Below are 17,865 nucleotides of genomic sequence, written 5' to 3'. Positions count from 1 at the left end.
TTTTTTGTTTTTAAGACTTTATCATTAAAAAAAAAAGTAGAAGACGTCAGTGAAGGGAGGTAGGGGGAGAGAAGGGCAGGGAGTGGGCTAGGAGGACCAGGGGACCTCTCCCAAATGTCGGATCCGGCTGACCCTCCTTCCCTGACCTCCCCAGCCCACCGCCAGTCTCTTCTGCAGCCTGGAGGTGGGGAACCCCCAGCCACCATCTTCTGAAGACCCAGGCCCAGGAGCTCAGGTTGGGTTCCAGGCAGAGGTGAGGGCAGAAGCAGGGTGCAGGGCCTGGAGGCCTTGTCTTTGTCCTTGAGAGACCCTCAAGTGGGCGCTCAGGCCCCCGTGTCCCGGCAGGGCCCCAGGGAGGTAGGCATTGCATTGGGGGGGCCTTAGGAGGTGGGGTCCTGAAGTCGGGAACCAGGTGGGGACCGGAACAAGGTGTGAGCCTGGTGGTCACAGTCCGGACGCTGGGGTCTGTGGAGAGGGGACGAGACGCCAAGTCAGGAAGTGTGGAGGGACCTGGCCCCACGGCACAGTTAAGACCAAGGAAGAGAAAAGAAGACAAGGAGAGAGACTGAGAACCCCCTCCACCTCTTCTGATCTCTGAGGTCCCCTGGCACTCAGACCAGGCCACACCTGTCCTGGATTGGCCAGGGCAGAGCTGAGACCCCCACTGACCTGCCGGGCCCTGAACAAACATGTGCATCTCTCCTCCCCAGGCTCCTGCCCTCGTGCCCCTGGGTGCCCAAGCCCTCCTAGGTCTCTGCTCCCATCTCCCAGACTTTCTGTTGGCCCTGAGTTCATTATTCACCCACCCAGCCTGCTGGCACCAGCTCAGCTAGGTCCTCCTTCCCCCTCACGCAGTGGTGACAGGGGCAGGGGGGCCGTCTCATAGCTGTGAGGTTGCTAAGTGCACTGGCCTTTGCATATACTATTCCCTCCTCTCCCGCCTCACTCCTTCCATTCTCCTTGGTCTCGGCTACAAAGTCCCCTCTTCCAGGACATTTTCCCTAAACCTTCCATCCTGGGTCTGATGCCCACTCTGGGCTCCTCCAGTCCCTGAGTTCCTTCATCCCAGCCCTGCCTACATTGGGTCATCACTGTCCAAAGACAGGTCTGTCTCCCCCACTGGACAGTGAGCCTCGTGAGGGCAGGGCTGGGCTGTCATGGTCACTGCTATGTTCCCAGCACAGGGCAGGCACAGAAGTGCTCAGGGAATGTGCATTAAATGAATGAAAGAATGAAGAGGTGCTAAACTAAAGACTCTGGACTTCATCTAGAGGGCATAAGGGAGCCACAGAAGAGCTTTAATCCAAAGGGGCTCAAGATCTGATTTGCGTTTTAGAAATTCCAGGCAGCCTCTCAACCCTGGGCCTTTGCACAGGCTATTCCCTTGGCTTTTCTGAACTGAGTGAACCTGTACAAGTGACCTCTTCTTTCTATGCATCAATTTTCTCATCTGTAACATGAAAATAATAATTTCTCCCTCTTGGGGTTTTTATGAAGACTGAGAAGATGCTCTAAAGTTTTAAGACCTGGGGGAGTAAATGAATGTACCCTACTTCCTTGCACCTCACTTCTACCCAGTGGACTCGTATTTATCCTTCAAGGCCCAAAACAGAAGTCACTTCCTCTATGAAGTCTTTCCTGATATCTCAGAGATAGATGATGTCTCCCTCCTCTGAACAAGCTGTGTTTTATTGTTTCAGCTGTTGCTCTGGACACTCATTCCTTTCTGATGTCCATTTCCTCAAAAGCCCAAATCTTCTCAAGACCAGGACCCTCCCTGACTATGGTCAGGATATCGAATGAGGGTTTAATATATGTTGGAGATGTATGAATGGATAGATGTGGGGATGATTGGGTGGGTAGGTAGATGGGTGACAGTATGGTAGGTGGACATATTAGTGGGTAGAGGTAAGTGGATGAGTGGGTTGATGCATTTTCTGATGGATGACAAGTGGTAGATGGATGCATGGATGGCTCATGGGTAGGTGGGTAGTAAGTGAATGTGTGGTTAAGTGGGTGGATGTGTGGGTGGGCAGATCAGTATAGAGGTGGATGGATGAATGGGTAGGTGGGTAGATAGATTAATGGACAGTGAGTGGATGTATGTTTGGATGGATAGTGGGTAGATGGATGATTGATGGGTGGATAAATATATAGACAAATGGATGAGCTGATTGATGGATGGATGGATTATCTTCCCATGAAGCCTTGGAGAACCCTCAGTTCAGGGACCCATGCTGATCCTGCTCTGGAGGGGCCCAATATTGGAATCTGGAGGTCTTACCAAAGTTTGAGAGCTGCACAACCCCTAACCCAGAATCCCTAGACATTGGACACTCACACTTGTCCTGAATCTATAGATAATGCCACTCTCCTTCTAGGTTCAAACTCATTCCCATCGACCCTGGAAGACAAGAGAGGAGGGTTGTGGTTCTTCACCAGACATCCCCATATGCCCCTCCCACCTGCTCCTTCCCCAGGGAATCCCTCTATCAGGACACACTGAGTCATCATTTAAGAAAGTACTAGTCCTGGGGTGCCTGGGTGGCTCAGTCGATTGAGCGATTGAGCTACGGATTTTTTATTTCAGTTCAGGTCATGATCTCAGGGTCGTGAGATCAAGCTCTCCATCTGGCTCTGCACTCAATGCAGGGTCTGTTTTTGTCCTACCCCCTGCTGCTCCCTTCCCCTACTCCTCCCACTCATGTGCACAGGGGTGCCCTTGCTCCCCCTCGTGTGCGTGCACTCCCTAAAATAAAATAAACAAAGTATTTTTTAAAAAGGTACTAGTCCTTTAAGGAAAAGTAGAGCCTTCCAATGGATGGGCAGACCTGGAAGGAGCAAACTCAGCTCGGAAAAAGTGGGCATCAGGAAATCTACGATCACCTCTCCAGCTCCACAGTTATGCAAGTGAATTACTGTATTACTCATGCACTTAATCCCAGAAGGTGGGGGAAACCTTCATTTGGAGGCGGGGCCTGGCGTGTTGGGGCGTGGCCTTACCTGGAGGCCTGACAGTCATGTGTGGCTGAGCTTCCGTGTAGCCCCCCATGGGTTGACCCTCTGGGCTGAAGGCTGCACTCTGCCCTGGCAGGGAGGTGGAGGGGTGCAGGCTGAGACCCTGGATAGGCGGGTCCCAGCGTTGATACGTCCCCGGAGAGCATTAGGCCCTCTCTCCCCAGCTTCTCCCTGTACCTGTGCGGTTGGATTGATCGATCATTGGTTGCACGATGCGTCTCCGGGCGTTAATGAACCTGGGAGAGGGTTATGGAAATAAAAGGAAGGTGTAAGAGGAAGTAGGGGAGAGGCAGAAAAGAACACACGTAGACAGAGCTGGAAGGAGAGGACCGGGATGCGGCGGGGGGTCGGAGAGGCTCCCAGGGCCTCGGGAGCCTCCTTCAGCACCGCGGACAGCGCCCGGCCTCCCGCCCGGGGCTGGGGGCTCGGCGACCCGCGCAAGCCTCCCGCGCTGCTCACCAGTTGTTGACCTGCAGGATGGTGAGCCCCGTGTCCTGCGCCAGCTGTTTCTTCTGCTCCTCCGAGGGGTACGGGTGCTGTGGCCACCAGCAAGAATCACCCTGCCTGCCCAGCCTGCCACCTGAGCCCCAAGGCCTGGCCCCGTGGGGATGGTGAGCCTAGGCTGGAGCAGGGCCTGGAGAGCCAGCTCGTCTGAGCCGCTCCAGGCTCCCCCAGGGCCCAGTGGAGGGAAGTGGAGCCAAGCTTCAGGCAATTATGCCTGTGGGCGCCCCGCCTCTTCCAGCAATTAGATGCTAATTGACCGGTTTCATTAGGGAGACCGAAGCTCAGGGTGGGGGCTCGGAGACTTGGAAGAGGCAAAACCCAGCACGGGCCCTCTCTGAGTCTGTCAGGGTCCTGATCTGTGCGTGTCTCTCGTTGTCCCTGTCCCCGTCCCTCTGTGACTCCCCGACTCCCTGACTCTCTTCCTGTCTGTATCTTCCCCGCTCTCCCCCTACCCCACCCCGATGCAGCGTGGTGCACTGGTTAGGGCTAAACTGCCTGCATCTGCACCCACTTCTGGCTAGGAGACCGCTAGGCTCCTCACCTACTCCTCACAGCCCCATCCATCATAGGCTCTATTTGGTGATGACTGATGGGGGGCGGGTGGGTTGGGGGCAGGACTGGGTGAGTTTCGAGCCTTTAGAAGCACCACAGGTTGCACTCACAGATGCTCTCCCCTTTGAGATTTACCCTCAATACCCCGCCCCCGTGCCTCAGTCTCCCATCTCTGGGTCTCTCTCAGGGCCTCGGCCTCTGTGCAGCCATCCTTTTCCTTCGCACCCTATGCCCACCCTGCATCTGGGCCCCAGGGCTCTCACCGAGAGGTGCTGAAACAACCAGGCTCTCATGATATTGGTAGCCACCTTGGGGAAGATCCCCCTCTTCTTATTCCGCCGCCGCTCCTGGTCCAGCTCCTCGTCCTCTCCCCCAGAACTCGGAGAGGCCACACTTGTGTCTAGTCCGTCTCCTGAGGGGGGATAGGCATGCTGTGATGGTGGGCAGTGAGGGAAGAGGCCAGGGGGACCCAGAACCCTCCCCCAAGAGAGCGCTCCACACTCCAGTCGTCCTCGCGCCTCTGGAAATACTACTTGCTGTCTAACTTCAATCCTCAGACCAACCTCCACATTTCCCCTTCACCTCCCAGGCTTCTTACCTTGGTCGCTGGAGTTGTCCCCACTCTGGGAGGCGAGGCCCCCACTGGATGGACCCGGGGTCCCCAAATGTACAGATCCGCTGTCCTCATGGTCTCTAATCCATGCATTATTCTGGAAAACAAGAGCTGGAGGTCAGTGCCAAGGCTTGGGGGCACTAGATAGCACAGTGGCTGAGGCCATGGGCTCTGGAGCTGGGACCCCTGAGGGTAACGCCTGTCCCTGCCTCTTTCCTGGCTGTGTGACCTTGGGTAATGTGCTTCGCTTTTCTGTGCCTGTTTCCTCAACTGGAAAACAGAGGACAACACCTGTCCCCACCTCACAGAGTGTGGTGAGGGCTCAGTGAGCTGGTTTACATCAAAGGCACAAAGCTTTTGGGGGACCTGGGTGGCTCAGTAGTGTAGCGTCTGCCTTTGGCTCAGGTCGCAATCCCAGGGTCCTGGGATCGAGTACTGCATTGGGCTCTCTCCAGGGAACCTGCTTCTCCCTCTGCCTGTGTCTGTGTCTCTCATGAATAAATAAGTAAAATCTTAAAAAAAAAAAAAAAAGTGCAAAGTTTCAATCCTGGGTTTCAGCACACACACAAAAAAGAAAGGCGCATTGTAATTGTCCAGTAAAGATGTGCTTATACAGGTCCACAGCATCTTATCTGAAATCCTTGGGGGCCAGCAGTGTTGCAGAATTCAGAACTTTTCACATATTTATTTATTTTTAAAAGTAATCTCAAGCTCACGACCCTGAAGATCAAGAGTCACCTGGTCTATGGATGGAGCCAGCGGGGCGCCCCTGGAACCCTTGCCAGCTATAGACAGTAAATCCCTGCTCCCACGAGCCTCGAAGTTCATAACACCCCCAGCGGGGGCCGGGGCTTAACCTCGTCATCGAACTCATTAACATTTCTGCAGCAAAATGGATGAATATTTAACTGAGTGGAATAAATAAAGGCTATAAATAGCCTCTCATTAGTTCAGGTCAGACTTTGCTGCCAAATGAGTTTGCACTAAACTTCTAGGGGATAAAACACAACTTTCACTTTTCAGATGGGGGGTGGGTCTCTGAATTGCAGATGGATGAAGGGGGGGCAGTTCGGGTTGCGCTTTCTTTAGTCCAAACTCTGATACATTTTGAGGAACTTGACAATGCATTGGATCCGCCTGCCCAGGGCCCAGCTCTGTGTCCTAGGGAGGCTGCCCCGCCCCCCCAGAGATTGCATCAACACCTCTTTATCATTTGGTTAAAGGATCAGTTCAATTGTTGAGAGGCAGACCCAGTACCCCACCTGCCCTGCTGACTGCCCTCCACCCTGCCAGCCCTGCCCGACATGGCCCACTGCCGGGTGCTGCATCATCTGTGTCCTGCAGGGGCAGAGCTAGAGATGCCAAAGCTCAGAGAAGGCTTCTCCAGGTGTGGTATGTCTGTGTGGAATTGTGTGTGTGAGTGCATGGTGGACGGATGTGCAAACTGAAGGCTCCTGAGCTTGGCTGCCACCGTCACCTCCGGCTGTTCCCCATCAGTGTGCCTGATGCTGTCTCGCGACTGCTGTGTGGTGCATGTCAGTGTGCTTGTGCCTGTGCCCGAGATGGCATGGTTGAGAGTTACATGTGTGGAGCTGAGACACACAGCGGGACTGATATGTAGTTGTGTCCCATTTGAGATGGCCAAGTGGCTGTGTAGGCCACGTTTTTCTAAGTTCGTGGCTGTTGTTTGAGGGGTTGGCTGTCCTCTGTCCTCTTTTTTTTTTTTTTTTTTAATGGCTGTCCTCTTTGTGAGACAGTGTGTGTGGTTATGGCACAGGAGGCTTTGTGACTCCATGGGGCTGGAGCATTGCCATGGGTGTGTATGGGAGGCCGGGTGAAGATACGGAATACGGCTATGTCTCTGAGTGGGGGCTCTAGTGGAGCATGTGCAGATTACGGGGCACATGTGGGCCAGAGGGTCCCTGTGACTGCTGTGTGCAGCATGCCTGAGTCTACGTGCAGTACAACTGCGTGCCTGTGTCTGGGTGCAGGTGTCATGTTGTATCATTGCTGTGTGTGCTGGTAGCATGACCACCATGTGGGGGTGGCCCTGTTTAGGATCTGTGCTGCTGGGACGCCTGGATGGCTCAGTGGTTGAGCATCTGCCTTCGGCTCAGGTCATGATCCTGGGGTCCTGGGATTGAGTCCTGCATCGAGCTCCCCGCAGGGAGCCTGCTTCTCCCTCTGCCTGTGTCTCTGCCTCTCTGTGTGTCTCTCATGAATAAATAAATAAAATCTTAAAAAAAAATACAGGATCTGCGCTGATGTTTATGGGATTGTCAACAAAACTCATCCATCTGCCTCTGGGGCTTGGGCTGCTGGGTGGCATGGTGCGTGTGCCTGGGGCCGCAGTCCAGCTGTGATGTGGGGAGGGTGCCACATGTATGCGCGCGTGGAGGCCTGGGTCTGAGTGTGGCCGTGTCTGAGTTTGTGTGGCAGGATCTGGGGCCGCTTGGCTCCGTTTACCTCCATGTGGCTGTTGTGAGGCCGGATGTGCTCTACAAGCGTGGGTCTCAGTCAGGTGATATGCTGTGTGACACTGTTACGCGGCTGGGATGTGTGTGTTTGAGTGTGTGGTACGTGCTGTTGTCTAGCTGTGAGTGAGAATGGCCGTCAGTGAGTTGTGTAGCTGTGTCTGACACTGTGTGGGTGTAGCTGAGTCTATGGGAGTGTGTGTGTGTGTGTGTGCGCGCGCGCACTGCCATCCAGCTGTGTTCCGGTCTGTGTAGCTGTGGCATCGCTGGCGTGTGCCCCGTGCTCACACATGTCTGGCTGTGGCTGCCTGAGGCTGGGGGTGCGTGTGCTCCTTCACGCGGTAGCCCGGCTATGTCTGCTCAGGGCTTTGGTCATGGGGTGATGCCCGGCGCCCCATCCCTGACCCACCTGATCTGGGAGGCTGGGGCAGGAGGGCGGGTAGTCCTCGAGGTCCTCCCTGCAGCCGCCATCCCGATCCTCGATGACCAGGTCGATGGGCATCTTTCCCTTGAGGCAGGTGATGTAGCGGTGACAGAAGTTGTCGCACAGGTCGTGGACCTGAGGGGGCACCGGGGTACTGGGGGGGCCACCCGGGGGCCAGGGCTGGGGTGTACAGGGGTGGGGGCAGCATTCTGCTCCAGCTCCAGTGGGCAGAGAGCCTGAAGGAGGGGTGGAAGGGGTGAGAAGGGGAGGGATGGGGGGGCAGGCGAGGGTGGGAGGGGAAGTGAGAAGCACTCACCTTCTCCAGCTCCAGCAGGTGGAAGCGGAGCACCTGAATGGCCTGTATCATCTGAAAACAGAGATGGAGATGGGAAGAGACAGAGGAGGGGAGGAGGGAGGGGCAGAGGGAAGGAGAGAGAGGGAGAAGGACAAGAGGAGGAGGAGGGAGGGGAGGAGGGAGAGGAGAAGGTTGGGGAGGAGGGAAGGAAAGAAAGAGAAAGAGGGTGAAGGACAAGGGGAAGAGGAAGGTGAGAGGAGAGGGAGGAAGGGAAAGAGTGAGTTAGAATGACAAAGACAGAGGACAGAGAGGCAGAGAGGGACAGAAGGGGGGGCGCAGAGAGCAACAGAGAACAGAGACCCAGAATTAAGGGAAGATGGAACGTGAGAGAGTCAGAGACAAAGAAAGAGAAGCAAGAGGTGGAAGAGACAGAAAATCCTTTTGATCCGTTGCATGAAGTCCCGCTATAATACCCCATCTCAGCCCCCTGCCCCCTGCTCCACTTCCCACTTTGACTGTAAACTACATTTCCCAGAGCCCTTTGCCAAAGGGCTCAGCCAATAGGAAGCCCCGGCGGGAGCCAGAAAGCAAAAGAAAGGGAGAAGTGGGGGTATTTCTCCTTCCCTGCCCCTCTCCTCTGTCCTCTCCCCGCTGCAGCCCTGTTCCTGCACTCGTCCCCGCACCCATCCCGGCGTGGGCTCGGTTGTCCCGGCTGAAGCACAGCTAAATGCCTACTGAGTCCCTGGTCTGTGCCAGGTGCTGTTCTAAGAGCCAGACTCCTGTTAGCCCCATTTTATCCACACACAGGAATCTCTCCTAGCTACAGAGGAGGAAACTGAGGCACGGGGAGATGCAGCTCCGTGTCCTGGGTCACAGAACTAGTGAGTGGCAGAGCTCGGATTGGAAGCCAGGCCATCCATCCCCGTTCTCAAGCTCTTGGCTAGACTCACTGCAAATGGGCAACAATGATGGCTGTTTGAAAAAGCGTGTTAGGTGACCTCTCTACAGGTGGCCACAACCAACCCCAGGGCCTTGGAGGGGGGGACAGGAGGAAGGGGCATCGGGGAGGGTGCAGGTCTCACCAGATTGTCCAGCTCCGGGTTGGAAGAGAAGAGAGGCCTCTCAGAGCGGACCTGGGAGGAAGAGAGAGTCCGGGGAGGGCGCGTCCCGTGTCCTTCCCACCTCTGCTCACTGCCCGCCCCCCCAGCACACACAGCAGAGGGGGGTGCCCACCTGCTTGGCAAAGGCAGCGATGTCCTCATTGAAGGAATCAGAGGAGCACACGTCACCGCCTGGAGGTGCGCCCACCCCAGCCCCGGCCCCGTCACGGGGCGAGCACGTGGCCAGTTCACATTTCTCAAAGACCAGGGCCAGCAGTGGGAAGAGCGGGTGTCTGGGGGAAGCAGGAGAGAAGGTTCGTGAGGGGAAGGAGGGGATGTGCGGAGTGTGGGGCACCTGGGGGGAGGGACAGAAGACCCAGAGGAAGACATGGAGAGACCAAGACAGAGCAAGGAAAGTCAGAGAAAGGAGCCCGCATCCCAAGACCCCACGGAGCCTTCAGTCCTGCCCCGACTCACCCGTAGATCTCATCCTTCTCTCTCCTCAGGCCATCACTGTCCAAGCCCGGGGGCTGGGGTTGGGGAGGCCGGTGGGGGCCATAGGGCCCCGGGGCTCTCGGTGCTGAGGCCACTGCCTCCGAGAAGCCAGCCAGGGCTGCGGTGCTGTCCACGATGCCTGGGTAGTGGGGCAGCTCATCATACTGGGGGGAGGCGAGAGGGGGAGAGCCCCAAGGAGGCATCAGGAAAGCTCTACCCTGGCACCCAGGAGAGGCCCCTCCCTGTCCCCAGAGTCAGCCCTTCCATTCTCCGTGTCTGAGCCCTGCCAGCTTTGGACCCATGGTCCCATGGGGCTGGGGTGGAGCTAAAGGCCTTGTCCCAGGGTCTTCTCTTATACGCCTGGCCTGTGAAAAATGTCCCCTCCCAGATTCTCAATGTGTGGGCAGAAAGGTCCAGAGGAGAGAGATGACCCAGATCTCAGGTCTAAGGGTTGGGGTGGGTGGGGGTCAGGGATCAGCTGATGTAACTCCCAGCTCCTCCCGGAGCCAGGAGGGTAGGCAGGAGGTGAGAGAGTGTGGAGAGAGAGACTAGGAGCAAGATGCAAGAGAGAGACACAGGGGAGGACAGAGAGGATGAAGGAGAGAAGATACAGGAGAGAGAGAGAGAGAGAGAGAGAGAGAGAGAGAGAGGCTCACTCATGGACACTTACCACAACAGCAGCACATCATTTATGCATAAATGTATGTCTACACTGTCCACCCCAACTTCAATTTCATCTCATAGTTATCACATATGCACATCTGAGTGTGCCTTAACAACCTGTCACACGCCCCTTGCCATGTGAATGCACCCCCCCACACACACAGAGCCAAACACCAGATGCAGCAATGAAAGAATGAGTGGGTCAATAAATGAATGAATGAATGAATGAATGAAGGAGGCATTCTGCACAGCACCTGGCACACATTCCACAAACACTTGTTGAACCAAAGCGTAAACCTGCACGACCGCAGAAACCCACTTGTGCAATCGGCCCAGAGCGAAGCGCTGTCATCACACAAGCACGCAGGCTGCGGAGGCCGGGGGACCTTAGGCACCCAGGCCAAGCCCTGTCCCTGCGCTTCGGAAACGGCTCAGAGAAGCAGAGATTCCAACAGAAGGACGCAGGCATCCCCGCCCTGGGGCGCCCTGGCACCCAGGGGTCCGTGTGTGTGTGTGTGTGTGTGTGTGTGTGTCCCTCTCTCCGTGTCTTTCTCTTCCTCCTCTCCTAACTTCTCCTGAGCCCCAAAGTTGAATCCAACATTTCCGCGCCATGCCTCGCACCTCCTAAGACGGGCAATGGGATCCTGACATCCTGCCACGTCCCCACCCCCTGCACCCCCAAAGGTGCATACTCACCTCCTCACCTCATCTCCTCTGCTCTCCCCATCCTCAGAACTAAAGAAGACAGAACCTCTGGCCCCGCCTGGTGAGACACCCCCTCCCCCAGCACTGTCCCCACCCCTAACCCTCAGGAGGACTTGGAACAAAAGTAGACCGGAGGGGAGGACTGGGGAGGGCAGAAGGGGAAAGTGGGTGGCAGAACGGACCGGCATGGAGCAGGAGACCCAGGGGCAGGGGAGACCCAGGGTGGGGGGGCCCAGAGAGAGGAGACCCAGGGGTGGAGAGAGGAGGAGACCCTGGCTGGAGAGAGCGGGGACCGGAGCAGAGCCAGGGGAGAGCCAGAGCAGAGAGAGGAGGAGACACCAGGGTGGAGAGAGGGGGAGACCCGGAGCAAAAACAGGGGAGACCCGGGGACAGAGAGAGGAGACTCCAGCCGGAGAGAGGGGGAGACCCCAGCCCGAAAGAGGGGGAGACCCGGGGCAGAGACACGGGAGACCCAGGGGTGGAGAGAAGGGGAGACCCCGAGCAGAGACAGGGGAGAGCCGGGGGCAGAGAGACGGGAGGGAGGCAGAGAAAGAGACGGAGGAGGGGGCGGGACGGGTGCGCGGCCCCAGACCTACCCTCCCGGCCATGGGCTGAAGCCGGCGGCAGCTCCCGGGTCCCTCCAGGGCCTGGCCGGCGGGGCGGGCGCAGCCCGGGGCAGCGGCCCCCGACGGGCCGCGGTGCGGACGCCAGCGGGTGGGGCGGGAGACCGGGGGCCCGGCCCCCCGACCCCCGCCGCCGTCAGTGGCCGGCGCCGGGCAGCGCGGAGGCTGCGCGCATGGACCCCCGGCGCCCTCCCCCCCCCGGGGGTCACGGCGAGGGGCTCATGCCGGCGGGGGCAGGGGTGAGCGGGGGCGCGGGCCCCCGGTCCCTCCCCGCCCCCACCCCCGCCCCGGGTCCCGGGAGGATCGGAGCGGCCCGAGGCCGAGGACCGGGAGACGGGGAGGGGGGCGGCGGGGCGCGGGGCGGGGGCGCGGGGCGGGGGCGCGGGCGGCGGGGGTCCCCGCGCGGGGTCCCGGCGGCGGGCCGGAGGGCTGCGGGCGGCTGGGCGGCTCGGTGTCTCCCCGCCTCCCGGTCTCTCCCGGTCTCTCCCGGTCTCTCCCTCTCTCTGTGGTCACATCCGGAAGTTCCACATCGAGATGCTTAACCCGCTGTCCGCCGGTGGCTGGGCCGCGGGCGGGGCGGGCGGCCCTCCCCTCCCCTCCCCTCCCCTCCCCTCCCCTCCCCTCCCTTCCCCTCCCCTCCCCTCCCCTCCCTCCCCCACCTCCCCTCCCGCCTCCCGCCTGCCTCCCCTCCGCCTCGCCCTCCCCCCACCCCCGGCGCCGCCGCCCTCAGGGCGGCCTTTGTGTCGGGGTCTCCCCGGGTCCCCACCCCGGCCCCCCGCCCCCCGCCCCCCGCGCGGGCCTCCCCGCCGCCGCCGCAGGTCTCCGCCCGCCCGCCCGGCCCCGCTGCCCGGCTCCGCGTCCCCGCTCCCTTCCTCTCCTTGCCCTTCCCTCTTTGTCTCTCTGTCTCTTTGTCTCTCTCTCTTGGTCTCTGTCCGTCTGTCTCTAGGAGACGAGCACACAGAGGAGAGAACTGGAGGCTGGGAGGTCTCGAACCAGACCCCCTATTTTAGTTTCTCTTCTGGCTCTGGGCCCCCTAACTTCTCTCCCCCGGGAGCCGAGGATGCTCTGTGCCTGGTCTGAAGCCATCTGCGTGCGCGCGCGCGTCTGGCTTGTCTGGTTGTGGGGCGATGCCCGGGGATGTGCTATGCCCTGGGGCCCGGCGTGTGTTTGCAGGGTTGTTGGTGTCTCTGAAGATGGGGAGTATCGGGGGTGAGTGTCGCCTGACTTTGTACACACACAGTCTGGGCCTCGCATGTCAGAGTGTCAGCCCGTGCCTGGCGTGTGTATTTGCACGTGGGTGGTTGGCCTGGAGGCATCCCTGTGTCCCCCTGCCTGTTTTCCACCCCCGCCCCCCCCCCCCCCCCCCCCCCGCCCCGCCTCTTACGAGGGTCTCGGGGCTCTCTGTGCAGTTTGTGCAACCTCCAGAGCTGAGGGTAAATCGTGTGCCTGCTCCCGCATCTGTCAGAGGGCAGGTCGGAGGTTGTTATCTGGGTCCTGGAGGATCTGGGACCCACACGGCCTTTGCAGCTAGTGTTCTAGTGAGATAGAAGAGGGTTCTGCGACAAAAATTACTATGGAGCGCGACTGTGTGCTGGGCGCCTGGAGACCGAGCAGGGAAGCAAGACAAACTTCCTGGCCTCCTGGCACTTGCATTCAGTTGGGGATGGTCGGGGAGGGAGTAGACCAGTAAGTAAATGTGTAAGTGTAAAACAATGCCTGGAGGTGACAAGTGCTCCAAAGCAGAGCACAAGGGGAACAGAGATGATGATATAAGCTGGACAGCGAAGGCCCTCACAGGAGGTGACATCAGGGCAGAGACCTGAAGAAGGTGAGGGAGGGAGCCAGGTGGATGGCCCAAGGAAGACCCTTGTGGGAAGCAGAGGAATAGCAGGTGCAAAGGCCCTGGGGCAGGAATGTGCCTGGAGTGTTGGAGGAACTGAGAGGAGGTCAGCGAGAGCAGAGGGCAGGTGGGAGAAGAGAGACACTGGGATTCATTGTCTCACTGGCTTTTTCCACATTAGGGGTCTTTATCCTCTGGTGTCCTCAAATTCCTGAGGGGATGTGCGAATGTGTGTCAGGAGGCCCGCGAACTCCCTGAAATCGCAATGATGGGCTCTCCCAGGGAAATGACCCCTTGTTTTCATCCTCTGGACCCCCAGGAGTTACCTACCATCACTCCTGAGAGACCTGGCCAAAGAGAAACGAGACAGAGATGGAGAAGGAAGGGGGCCGGGACGAGATCCAGGAAGAGGGGGACAGAGTTGGGGGCCAGAGATCCAGGGGGGGACAGAGACCCAGAGAGAGGGAGTCAGTGAGACAGGGGCGGAGGCAGCGTGCCCACCCCTGCTGGGCTCGCTAAGGATATTTTTATGACCCTCATAAACAGCTCTGCTCTGCGGCAACCTGCCTCTCGGTCCTCTGCTCTCGCGGAAGCCAGCCACCAGCCACCAGCCACCAGCCACCGCCGCCAGGGTGAGCCAGCTGGAGCTGCAGCAGGAGGGGTTGCCGAGGACGGCAGCAGCACTTCCCGCTGGGAGAGGGCCAGCGAGCAGGAGCAGAGGCTGTGAGGAGGCCCGCAGCCCTGCTCCCCCCCACCCCAGGAAGGTCTCCGCCTCCCCAACCTGGGGCTCGGCCTCACCCCAAAACACACCGCCCCCCCGCCCCGCCTCTCTGGCTCTGGCCCTCTGTCCCGTGCCCTCCTCTCTCTGTCCCTGACTATCCTTGGAACCTCCCAGGCCCACCGACCCCCAGCTCCCCCAGCCTGGTTGTCCCTCGGTGTCCCCCACCCAGGCACTCAGGTTCCAGACCCCTCTCAGCACCTCTTCTCTCTCAGCCTGTCTCCCCATCTGCTGGACAATGGGCTTGGGGGGGCAGTACCCTGGGGACCTTGGCCGACTCTGGGAGCCCCTGTGTCAGGGACACTGCCCCTAAAGCCCTCCGGAGCAACTGTCCCTTGGGCGACGCTGGCCCTTTAAGGAAGGCGGAAGGGAAGGGGGCCCAGGGAGCCTTTAATCACTGCCACACACCCCGCCCCCCAGATAGGGGTTTTGGAGCAGAAAATTAATTTAAATCACTTTTTAATTAAAGATGCAAAGCTCTTCTGTCTGCTACCCCCTCCCCGGCCCCCCGCCCACTGCCTTCAGTTGAGGTTCAGGGTGGGAGGGCTAGGGGTCCGGGCCCAGGCTCCCTTTCCATCTTGGGGGTTATGCTGAGGCTCCCCCCTCCCCCCTTTCAATTCTGAAAACAAGAAGTGTGGCCTGATGTGACAGTCCCAGTGGGGAGCATGTAGACAGAAGGCAAGAGGCCACTGTCTTCACTGGGGTGGGGCGTCCCAGTGAGGCCAGGGGGGCGGGGAGCCAGGCAAAAACAGTGCTGGGAAGAGTCGGGAAGCAGGGGGGGACAGAGACAGCAGTCATCTTTGCCATTGCTCTGAGCTCCGAGGACGCTGCACCCCCGAACAGGGAGGAGGGCCTTGAGTCCTGGGCATAAATCTTTTTAATTAAAGAGAGGAGTGAAATGTTGGCAAGGGGAACATAGGAGTGTCTGGAAAACTGGTGGAAGGAGGGGCGAGGGGGCCTGCAGTTTTCTCACTGCCACGCCCCCAGCCTGTAGGTCTTCACACACACACACACACACACACACACACACACACACACACACCCCAGTCTCATCTCTCTCGGACCTCAGCCCTCTGCGGAGCTGCCTCCCTTAAGTGGTACTTGGACCCTCGGAGGCTGTGTCCCAGGGGAGGGAGCCAGTGGGGTCCAGGCCTGGAGCCTTGGGGGTGTGGCCCACGCTTGCTGACCCCATATGGCCGCATCTCCTGCTGGTCCCTTGTGGCCCTGGCTCCCAGGGTGCTGTTTGGACGCCTGGGTCCAAGCATTCGGGAGTGTGCATGTCTGCCTTTCTCACTGGGGGTGTGTGGCTCTGATGGACCCAGACCCCCAGGGGAGCCTGGGAGGGGTGTCACCTTCCAGCCCTACCCCATCGAGCCCTCCAAGAGTAGACCTGGGGGACCTTCAGCTTACCCCCCAACACTGGTCCATCCCCACCCTTGTCTGCCTACCTCTCAGCAGCCTGGGAGGACCCTCAGCTCAGCTGTCTCTGGGGCTTCACCCACCAGGCGGCTGTGATCCCCAGGACCCCCAGCCATCCCGGCAATCAGCCCTCAATGGACAGAGTGACCAAGGAGCTGCTCAGGGGTCCCCCTGGTCTTCCGTCATGGTGCCACAAGCTCTCTGCCTCAGTTTCCCCTCTGTCCCCAGTTCAGCGTTGGTGTCTCCATCTCTCTCACTCCGTCTTCACTCCTAGACTCTCTGTCAGGATCTGTATTTGCTCAGGGGTGGGGATGAAGGGGCCCCAAAAGAGGGCTCTGTCGTGGGTGTGTGTCTGTCTGTCTGCCTCACGCGTCTCTCTTCTTGTCTGTCTCTGTGGGTCCTTTTCTCTGGCGGGTCTCTGGGTCCCTCCCTCCCCCTAGCTCATCTCTCTCTCTGTCTCTGGGGACTGCTGTCTCTCGGCCTCTCCCCCCTTCTTTTCCCATCCTCCTGCCTCCCTGTCTCCCCCTCGCCCCCAGCGCCCTGCCCAGGCCCTTCACAGACACGTCGCCCCAATGCTCAGTGCCTCCCCTGCCTGGCTCCGGGAGAGGGAAACATTTATCTTGGCGGGGGGACCCCCCCTCCTCGCGCCCACCCCTCCGCCCGCCTCCCGGGCCCATCCATCACCCGGGCTGGCGACTCCGGCGGCTCATTTGTCACTGCCGCCCGCCGCCCCGCCAAGCAATCATACCATTAGCCATGGCTCGGCAGAGGCCACCGGGAGGACCGGCCTGACCCGGGCGGGGGAGGGGCGCTGACCGCGGCTCCCACCCCCCACCCCACTCCCGGCTTCCTGAACCTTCCCTCCTTTTCCTTCCAATGGGCTTTCCTCTGCCAGCGTCTCCCCAGCCTCCACGGCCGCCTTCTGGGTCTCATCTCTGCTCTTCCCTCCCCCTCCTCCCCTCCTCCCTCCCCTTCCCTCGCCCTCCTCCTCCTCTCCCTCCCTGGTTCCTCTCTCCGCACAGCCCCCTGTCTTGAGTGTGTCCGTCTGTCCACTTGTCTGTCTCTTGTGTGTCTCTCCACCTTTTCCTGTCTCTGTCTCTCTTTGTCTGGATGGAAGCCGGCTTTGACCCCGGCACCGTCCCCGCCCCATCTCTCCCAGTCTCTCTCCATCTCCCTGGGCGCCGCATCTTAGTCTCTGGGTTCCCCTCACTCAGTCTAATTTTCTGTCTCCTTGGGTCTTTGTCTCTGCTTTGTTCTGTGCACCCCCCACCCCTCCGTTCTGTTCCTCTTCCCCTCCAGCACTGTGGTCCCTCCTCTACTGACCCCACCTGCCCCTTCCGATCCATCATCCCTGACATTTCCTTCCCTCCACCTCCTGGGGAGATGATTGCAGGCGGAGGGCAGGGGAATCAGGAGGCCAACTGCGGTGGGGCGGGCGTGGCCAGAGAGCCAGTGCCTTGGGAGACACTGAGGCCCCAGAAGCCCACCCCTTCTGGCCCCTGCCCTGAGTGCCGGGAAGGTGGCCCAGATTTGTCCTTCAGGGGGACAGCAGGATGCCCAGGGGGTGCCTGGAGCCAGCCCTTCCTTGCTCCCTGGAGGGACCCCGCGCCTCCCTTTGTGGTGCTCATGCATTCTCCCACTGGCCCAGGGAGGGGGGAGGGCCCTACTCCTGTCCCGGGGGCCCAGCAGCATCTCCCCCACTTGGCACCTGCCACCCTCCAGGGATGTGCTCTCTGGCCAAAGCAGGAAGTGCTGGGAGCCCAGCCCTAGGAGGAGGCCTCCTCATCAGCTGCCCCAAGTTAGTGGATAAACACCCCAATTTCCTCACCCTGAGGTTGGGCATCTCAGCGAGGATCCTACACCACCCTTGAGTGATCCCAGTGGGGTGGAGACACTGTCGCCCGCAGAGGTGACCTGCCAGGGCGTCAACACACCCTTAATGCTTTCCTGCCCCCTCAGTGCGTCCTGGGATCACCTCCCCAATAAGCCACAAATAATCACCCATCCTTGCCTTGGGCCGGCCTCTGTGGAGCCCAGCCAGACCAGTGGCCAGGTAGGGACGCGTGGGACAGGCACAGAGAGTGGGCAAGCGGAGGAGAGGTCCCCTGTGAATCACATCTGTCCACTAGGCTATGGCGCCCAGCCTAGATGTCGCTGTGAAGGTGTTTCTCGGATGACATGAATATTTAGGGGATCCCTGGGTGACTCAGCAGTTTGACACCTGCCTTCGGCCCGGGGCATGGTCCTGGAGTCCCGGGGTCGGGTCCCGGGTCGGGCTCCCTGCGAGGAGCCTGCTTCTCCTTCTGCCTGTGTCTGTCTCTGCCTCTCTCTTTGTGTTTCTCATGAATAAATAGATAAAATC

At 59.4% G+C, this 17,865-nt stretch overlaps 1 protein-coding gene and 1 long non-coding RNA gene across 6 annotated transcripts; one reads left to right on the top strand and one right to left on the bottom strand.

Annotated features, from left to right (window-relative positions):
- MEIS3 (Meis homeobox 3) lies at nucleotides 1-11,561 on the bottom strand. Of its 5 annotated transcripts, none has more exons than XM_038528443.1 (13): nucleotides 11,440-11,561; nucleotides 9,458-9,639; nucleotides 9,114-9,273; nucleotides 8,963-9,013; nucleotides 7,902-7,952; nucleotides 7,571-7,720; nucleotides 4,673-4,784; nucleotides 4,338-4,486; nucleotides 3,478-3,554; nucleotides 3,196-3,254; nucleotides 3,004-3,082; nucleotides 2,342-2,404; nucleotides 1-465 (listed from the first exon to the last, which is right to left on the bottom strand). In XM_038528443.1, exons 1-13 carry the CDS (start codon nucleotides 11,449-11,451, stop codon nucleotides 381-383), a joined length of 1,230 nt encoding a protein of 409 aa, XP_038384371.1. In that variant the 5' UTR covers nucleotides 11,452-11,561; the 3' UTR covers nucleotides 1-380. The 5 variants fall into 5 exon arrangements, with proteins under 5 accessions (XP_038384371.1, XP_038384369.1, XP_038384368.1 ...); XM_038528441.1 differs by lacking the exon at nucleotides 11,440-11,561 and adding an exon at nucleotides 10,458-10,788 and having other exon boundaries at nucleotides 7,571-7,669; XM_038528440.1 differs by lacking the exon at nucleotides 11,440-11,561 and adding an exon at nucleotides 10,458-10,786.
- On the top strand, nucleotides 10,525-14,558 carry LOC119870960. The gene is made up of 3 exons (XR_005354548.1): nucleotides 10,525-10,637; nucleotides 10,872-10,904; nucleotides 13,853-14,558. It is a non-coding gene; the product is annotated as an uncharacterized LOC119870960 (long non-coding RNA).
- The last annotated feature ends 3,307 nt before the right edge of the window (nucleotides 14,559-17,865 follow it).

This window comes from Canis lupus, chromosome 1, assembly GCF_011100685.1.
Source record: "Canis lupus familiaris isolate Mischka breed German Shepherd chromosome 1, alternate assembly UU_Cfam_GSD_1.0, whole genome shotgun sequence".
Classification (NCBI taxonomy): domain Eukaryota; kingdom Metazoa; phylum Chordata; class Mammalia; order Carnivora; family Canidae; genus Canis; species Canis lupus.
The sequence above is the reverse complement of the archived record's forward strand: the minus strand, read 5'-3'. Positions and strand labels throughout refer to the sequence as shown.

Bases quoted from the DNA above. Each gene is read 5' to 3' on its own strand.
- MEIS3 (XM_038528440.1), bottom strand. From the start codon at position 10,607: ATGCCTGCGTCCTTCTGTTGGAATCTCTGCTTCTCTGAGCCGTTTCCG. The intron at 9,640-10,457 runs GTGGGTTTCTGC...GCCTCCCCCCAG, and splicing joins GCTCTGGGCCGATTGCACAA to TATGATGAGCTGCCCCACTA. The intron at 466-2,341 runs GTGAGTGTCCAA...CCCTCTCCACAG, and splicing joins TCTATAGATTCAGGACAAGT to ACCCCAGCGTCCGGACTGTG.